The sequence below is a fragment of the Salvia miltiorrhiza genome, chromosome 4, assembly GCF_028751815.1.
Source record: "Salvia miltiorrhiza cultivar Shanhuang (shh) chromosome 4, IMPLAD_Smil_shh, whole genome shotgun sequence".
Lineage (NCBI taxonomy): Eukaryota > Viridiplantae > Streptophyta > Magnoliopsida > Lamiales > Lamiaceae > Salvia > Salvia miltiorrhiza.
Window position 1 is genome coordinate 28,692,413 of NC_080390.1, and position 7,753 is coordinate 28,700,165.

General features: G+C 38.2%; 1 protein-coding gene across 1 annotated transcript; it reads right to left on the reverse strand.

Moving 5' to 3' along the window:
• Window positions 1-2,523: 2,523 nt before the first annotated feature.
• LOC131019634 (uncharacterized) lies at window positions 2,524-6,009 on the reverse strand. Its single transcript, XM_057948224.1, has 12 exons — window positions 5,782-6,009; window positions 5,599-5,695; window positions 5,384-5,486; window positions 5,045-5,194; window positions 4,784-4,915; window positions 4,289-4,436; window positions 4,164-4,202; window positions 4,012-4,086; window positions 3,835-3,894; window positions 3,600-3,664; window positions 3,124-3,214; window positions 2,524-2,994 (listed from the first exon to the last, which is right to left on the reverse strand). Exons 1-12 carry the CDS (start codon window positions 5,893-5,895, stop codon window positions 2,959-2,961), a joined length of 1,110 nt encoding a protein of 369 aa, XP_057804207.1. The 5' UTR covers window positions 5,896-6,009; the 3' UTR covers window positions 2,524-2,958.
• Between the last annotated feature and the right edge of the window lie 1,744 nt (window positions 6,010-7,753).

Genomic DNA, 7,753 nt, shown 5'->3' on the forward strand with positions numbered 1-7,753 from the left:
CTGAACGCCAATAATCAGTCAGTGCTGATGCCGGCTAGAGGAAAATAAGTTTAAGAGGTCTCAAATAACCAAGATGTTAGATCTGCTAGTAAGAAAGGAGACCACATCTCCATGAGTAAGGGCCCTTCCAAAAGCCTTGAGTTTGTTGAGGAAGTTGCGGACTCCTCTGATGTGATCAACTATGATCATCATTAGAAGAAGGTTGCTAAGTTGAAAGTAAAAGTTAAGTTCTTGCAACTGTACCAGCTACAAAGTTGTCTCGATATATGGTTGTTCCTTTTGATGATCCCACATTGTACCGCAGCACAGTAGGGGTCTTGCAATACCTCACACTCACTAGGCCCGATATTACTTTATGTGTCAACAAGCTTAGTCAGTTCTTACATGCTCCAACTGCTACACATTGGACTGCCTGCAAACGCTTACTCCGGTATCTTAAAAGCACAGCCTCTCTCCAACTTCAGTTTCATCCTTCATCATCTTCCCAGCTTGTTGGATACTCTGATGCGGACTGGGCTAGTTGCCCTGATGATCGTCGCTCCACCGGCGGTCATTGCATTTATCTTGGATCCAATCTTATCACATGGTCTGCCAAGAAACAAGAGGTGGTCTCTCGGAGTAGTGCCGAGTCCAAGAACCGCAGCTTAGCCAACGCTACGACGGAGATAGTTTGGTTACACAACCTGTGTACCGAACTAGGCATATCTCTTCACTCCCCTCACCAGTTATGGTGTGATAATGTGAGTGCTCTTGCCTTAGCCGGGAATTCCGTTTTTCATGCCCGCACAAAGCATATCGAGGTGGATGTGCACTACGTTCGTGAAAAAATCAAAGATGGCACCGTTGATGTTGGTCATGTTCTCTCTGCTGATCAAGTGGCTGATATTTTCACCAAGCCACTCGCTGACACACGGTTTCATCTTCTTCGTGATCGTTTAAATCTTACAGCTGCTGATCCTGGTTAGATTTTTGGGGGTGTATTGGAATATTTATGAAAGTTGTTATGCCACGTCAGCTGCAGTTTGTTGAAAAAGCGGTTTCTCTCTCCTTTGTTACCATTAGAATAGAAACAGTTAGAGATATTTTTCATTTGTATTTTCTTCTCTTCAGCTGATGTATATATAGCATAGAACACCTTTCGTAAAATCAGTTTTTTAATTTTATGATAATGAAATTACAAATTACAGCATATCATCTTCTTCTCTCTCAAATCTCAGCTTAGATCATCTCTTAACATCGTCAATCGTCACTATATATGTAATTCAAATTGTGCGTGCTTGTGAACATTGTGGGCCAAGATCAATATAAACAATGCACCTCGCCATAAGAAACTTTATAATGTTTGAGTGCACTCAAACATGAGTTTCTATGCTAAAAAACTTTATAGTTATTAACTTTGTTTCAATATCCTAGGTAGCTAATCAAGAAGAGATGGTTGTAGGTGAAATAATGTTGAATTCCGGCCATAAGATGCCGGCTCGCGACCCTCGCCAACGATGGACGAGCTCACCTCCAACATCGTCGAGGGCATCACTGCTGGTTACCGCCGCCATGTACGGCAACGAGGAGGCAGTGGAGCGCGGCTTCTTCAAGAGCCGCGGAGAAGTCTTTGTCACATCTAAGCTGAATGTGTTTGACCCATTTAAGTAATGTATGTTGACATTTCAAGCTTCCACCTTAATATTAATTTGGGTAATAGATAATTGTATGAAAAAAATAGAACAATCGTTCGTGAATTTAAATACAAAAAATGTAATTCATATATAAATTTAGAATTTTAAGGAAAGTTGGTATATTTTGACGCAGCCAGCGACTTGTTTTAGAAGCTGGTTTAATAAAGAGAAGATACAAATTTGTTAAATTTGCAGCGAGTTGAAGTTTGATTACGTGGACCTCTAAGCATGAATAAAAATGCGGAGCTGTCTAATGTAAAAGGAGAAGACTGGAAGAGTGCTGTAAGTTGGGATTGGCTAAGTCCACCAATTTCAGCTCTGCTAGAATTCGCCATCACTCACACCACATCTTTTATTTGAATTTAATTTGTGTAAATATATGACGTCTAGTTGTTTATTCGTTATATAATGAAAAAAATGATTTGGAGATAATATCATAGCATATGTAAAATACTACTTCGTGATGAATAATATATAGATGTATCTTTCAAATAAAAAATCAACCATGTAGAATATTAACTGTGCCAATTGTGCTATTTTTCTTGTTATATTTTACAGTAACTCGTGATGAATTTATTAGGTGGAGATGAACGTAGCATGGCAGCAACGAAAACTGATGCAATTTTGCAAGGAGAAGAATATCCATGTCTCAGCTTGGTCTCCACGCTGTTATGCAAAGTCCTATTCTCAAAGAAATCGCAGCTTCAAGAAACAAGACCACTTACTTCTATATCTAATACTCCTATATCACAAATTTTTTTTCACTTCCTAACTCTGAATCTCGAATCGAATAATTAAGGTGGCAGTTGAAAAGGGTGCAACTCCAATAGTGAAGAGCTATAACAAGGATATGTGCAAGATTCAAAACATTCCTCAAGCAAAAGGGTTCACAGGAGATAGATTTGTTATTCAAGATCATGGAGATTACAACACAGTTGAGGAACTCTGGGATGGAGAAATTTAACCAAACATCCATCTTCTGTCTCTTTCGAATGATTCAATTTTTTATGTGCTCAACTCAAACTTTTTTACCTCAAAATCTGTTGCAATTTTAAATTGGAAGGACAAATGTGTGTAAAACTAGGGACAGCAACTTGGTTACCTATATCACAGTCAAAAATAGTTTATGTACAACCAGAGGTAAACTAGAGAGATTGGGATAAAATATATTTTCCCACTTGAAAGAATCTCTGGGTCTGTTGAAGCTTAAGCTCCAAGATGTCGAGACAGTACCTCGTGGGATAGCTTGGACTATGCGCTAGCATATGAAGGTTCTCACATTATATCAGCTGCTATCGTGTGAAGAACGATATATCCGAATCTGAAGGAAAATAATTGAAAGAAATATACTTAGAAGTAGGAAAAGGTAGATTATGTGTGTAACACTGTAACTATTTTCACCATTCATAAAATACGGCTATCATGAATTACTCGAGTATGTTTATATTACCTGAGCTAATGCGTATATGGCTCGCAAGATCCGCGCATAATCAGTTCCAAGCATTTGAATGAAAACATCCGCCAACAAGGTACCCCACATGCTGCACAGCATAGGATCGTTACTGGTGAACACATTTACAGAGTACAGAAATCGAAGCAGAAAATCTGAGTGATATTAATATCATGAGTGAGTATTTACCACACACCAAAAGGGTCAAGTTTTAATCTAGAGTTGACAACCAGAATTTATTTTCTGGAAAGATAGATTACTAAGTCATATTAATATCCATATTCCTCGGATCATATAACACAAATTATAATCCCGTTGAGTTAGGTTGATGGTAGAACCAATGAAGATCAGAGAAGTCAGAACTCGAGACATGGAGGGAAAAAAGAAAAGAGTTTAAATGAAGATGAATGGATATTGTAAGCATGGTAGAAGCTGGAATTTCATGACCTAAAGATTGAGTGAAGCAGAATCCTTACAGTGGGCCAAATAACTGAGTTACACTCCTGATCCCCAAATACCGAGCTGCAGCAGCTTTTAGACCCTGGCAAGTGACAAGAAAGCTTGAGGTGAAGAACAGAATTGTGATGACAACTAAACAAATTCATCATGTAGAAGAACCGTATCAAAGTAACTACTTTCTATTGTACTACTAACATGATCGGACACAACAAAAATGAATTTTGAAAAATTCAAATGACCAAAATATGTCACCTGTCTAGCAGCAAGCAAGGCCGCTCCAGATTCCACGTTGATAGCTGCCAACTGCCCACCCTGGAAACAAAAATACAAGATGATTTTATAAACACCAGCAAAGCAACGTTCAGATAAGTTTGTGTTCTTCTAGCCTCTCAAAATGATAATTCAAATAAAAAGACTCTCATCCAGGACCTTTCTGATTAATTCTTTCTTCATCTGATATTTTGCAGCTTCTGTAAACAATTTCCCCGAAAATCTCCCTCCCAACTACAACCAATTGGATACTGCATCAGAATCACAAAAAGAACACAATTTTCAAATGAAATACACAGACAATTTCTTACCAATTCCAACAGTTTCTCCAATGTAAGCATCCCACCACCCTAAGTAGAAACAGTAGGAGGTACCATAGGTGAACCAAATAGAATGGAAGATAGGGAAAGAGTGACAGCAACCACAACCATCAAACCTTTAATATCAACGAGCGGATATCTGTCGCTCCAATCCCTAGAGCTGCAAGTTTTTGTACCTTCCAGCGGCTGAGTCCTTGCTCAAGAGAGTTAGGCCCATCTTTTTCTGAGCTAACCTTAGAGCTTGATAAGCGTTCTTGTTCTTTACTATGGAAAGTAAGAAAAAGTAAATAAAGTTAGTATCACTGTGCAACAGGTTTTGAAATTATACAATTTTTTTTTTCACCGGAGACTGAATTTGAATAACACCAATCTGGAAGCTATTACTGTGAGTGTGAGTACATATAGAAATCAAAATTGTCAAAATCAAGTAAAAACAAGAACACTCATATGGAGAGACGAGGTGACAAGACTGCCAAAGAATCTATATAAATCAAAATGGTCAAAATCAAGTCAATCATAATGCAACTAAACAGATTGATCTCCTTTGGTCTTGAAGTCAATGCACATTATTTTATAATCTGAGGACCCGGGGACTAAGAAAACTTCTTTACCTTGAGTATTCTTGTAAGAGATGAAGGAAAATCTCTATTTCTAGATCTTCAGCAGATAATTTAGCTGAACAAGGAATTTTCAACTTTTTCCTTACTCCAAGCAATACACTTCTATATGATGGCCGCCAACCCCTGCTATGCAAAAAAATACAAATCTTGAATTTGAGTCTATTTTGACAAGCCTAGATTGAGATAATGTTTTCACTCTCTAATCAATGCTAATTAAAAGAACAAAACATTAACAACTACACATAGAATAACCTCAGCGTCGCCCGTGCATCAGCAGCAAGGAAGAAAAACCGAGATTCTAGCATCGAAATATAATCTTCCCTCTCATCCGGATCTTCTCCAATCATAAAATGATCAATTTCATCCCTTTTCAGAACTGACTTCAACAATGGACTGAAGTAACTGAAATGATGCCGACGTATAAAGGCAGGTTATAAGGAAAGAAATCAAACTTCTGCCCAAATCATAGCCTACCATGTAGTAAAAATGTAAAATGTGTATGCTATATAACCTACAAACAAAAAGTGCAAAACATTCTGCAGCTACAAGCATTTACTAAGCTACTAAGAGGCAATGAAAAGAGCAAAACACCTTGGCCCAAATAAAATTCTTTCGAGTTCATATAATTCAGAATCAGTCGCGAGCTCAAGCACTCTTCGGAGCTCCGGATCATACGCGCTGCTTCCGCTTTCCTCTGGCAAGAAAAAAAAAAAAACAGTAATCAGTTACAGACCATTTTCTTTTATCAAAAGCTATTTGAAATCCAAAACCCTAAACCATGAAATCAGCAGCATTGCGACACTCACCATATGAATATCTCGAAATTGAAGCAAAAGCGGGCCCTGACACGAGCCTCAAATGCAGGCCACGATATAAAGGACTCCGTTGTGGGTTAAAAAACAGCTGCAAGATTGAGACTTTCTCCGAATTAACGCATATTCTTCTAATTGTGTGATAGTGCTTGTGAGATAATGTTTAGAAGTACTCACTGGAGAAGTGTGACGTTGGGAGAAAACTGAGGGGTTCTGGTGGGAGAATTGGGTTGGCAGGGCGGGGGTGACTGAAGAGAGCGGTGACGCAGTGGCAGTTGGCGGCGGATACATGGGCGGTCGACGGCAGCGCTTACAGCAACGCCACTCGCTCTGAGGCAAGGCAGCGGCAGCCGGCAGGGTGGTGAAAATATCAAAAATATAGTAACAACTTCGCCCACACAAACAAGATTTATAAGTAATGTTTGACCATCAAAATATCATAAATTTTTATTTATTTATTATTATAAGGGTTAAATATACGTAACATCACCAATTTCAACCGAAATCCAAATTTAGCACTAACTTAAAAATTCTATTTTTATACAATAACTTTGGACCGTGTTTAATTTTTGCATCGATTTCTTTTTATCCCAATTTCGATCCTATGTATGATTAGTGTGGCATGTCAGCACAAGCTTTAGTATTTTCCGTCCGACGAGCAAAACATTGTGTTTTGTTACAAACTTTCTTTCTCTCACATTTGATTCTTTCCCTTCGTAGCCTCCCCGCCTCATTTCTCACCACAACCATTACCTTATTCTCTCATTTCTCTCCGTCCCCTCCCACCTTCGTCAACTGCTGTTGTCGCTCGCCGCCATCCATCGCTCCTGCTCGCCACCGCCTCCTTCGCCGCCTCAAACATTGCGCCGCCTCGATCCCCACCTCCCCCACTCACGGCCATAAGCCGCCACCTCCACCCTCTTCATAGCCTACACTCACGAAAAATAGTAGCAGTTTTGCTGGCCTTATAGCAGTTTCGTCGGGTTCATATGACTCCATCCTACACCGAATTTGATTTTTTGGTTCATGGATTTGGGGATATAGTGATTTTCTAGGTTTGCTGTGTGTGTGTGTTGGCGGCTGGAGATGAAAGGAAGTCGGCGACCCTTGGAGATGAATTTGACAATAGATGAAAGTGCATACCGCCGGAGATGAGTTTAGCGTGTTTTTATCTATGTGTGTGTTGTCTGTGTGTAAATCAATTTGGAAGACACGACATCGCCACGTGATTTTTTCACATCGCCGGAGAACAAATCGGTGCAAAAATTGAACACAGACTAAAGTTAGTGTATAAAGATAAAAAATTTTAAGTTCGTGTTAGATTTGAATTTCGATCAAAGTTGATGATATTACATTCATTTGACCCTAAAATAAATAATTTTGAAGGGGCGAGCACGCAACAATTTGTTATTGCTTAAAAAAAACAAAAAAAAAACCTCATCATATTTGTGTGCATGTGTTGGTTGGTGTTTATAAACAATTTAGATAAATCGGTATTTACTGAATTGAATTATACTACTACTATTTAGATTGTTTTTTATTTACTAAATAGTAAATATATTTAGAAACCGAATAGGTAATGATAATAGATTTTTTTTTTCAATTTTTGAATTGACTGATACACATTGGTAAATACTGAAGTATCAATTAATTTTTATATTAATTATTAATTAAGATTATAATTATTATTAACCTTCAAGATAATAAATTCTAAACTATATCTATACTGATGCATGAATTTATATTTATAATGTTGAACACTTGAATTGTTGATTGATGACTCAATGGTATGATTGTGAATTAAGATTTATTGATTTATAGAATGATCATATCACTCTTAAATAGAATTTGTTGTTTTGTCAATCGATGATTTGATGGTGTTAGAGCTAGAGGGGCCCTCCGAGAACTAGGGTTAAACGAGCACAAGTCTGAGGAGGTAGAGGTCATATAGGATGTTTGGGTTGCTCACAAGGAGCTCGAGCCCCAGCAAACGGCGCTGTTGAGCGAGAACTACAGACCATATTGGTCCTACTTTTTCAAGACATATCTACATAAAGCAAATGTAAGTAACACACGATAAAGAAAATATCAGGATAAGAGACATGGCGACAACCTTGAATTACTAAAATAAATTTGTCAACCACTTTAG

Excerpts from the sequence above, each read along its gene's own strand:
- LOC131019634 (XM_057948224.1), bottom strand. The coding sequence starts at position 5,895 with ATGTATCCGCCGCCAACTGCCACTGCGTCACCGCTCTCTTCAGTCACC. Across the intron at positions 5,487-5,598 it reads AATTTCGAGATATTCATATG|AGGAAAGCGGAAGCAGCGCG; the intron begins GTGAGTGTCGCA and ends TTTTCTTGCCAG. Across the intron at positions 4,437-4,783 it reads CTCTTACAAGAATACTCAAG|TAAAGAACAAGAACGCTTAT; the intron begins GTAAAGAAGTTT and ends TACTTTCCATAG.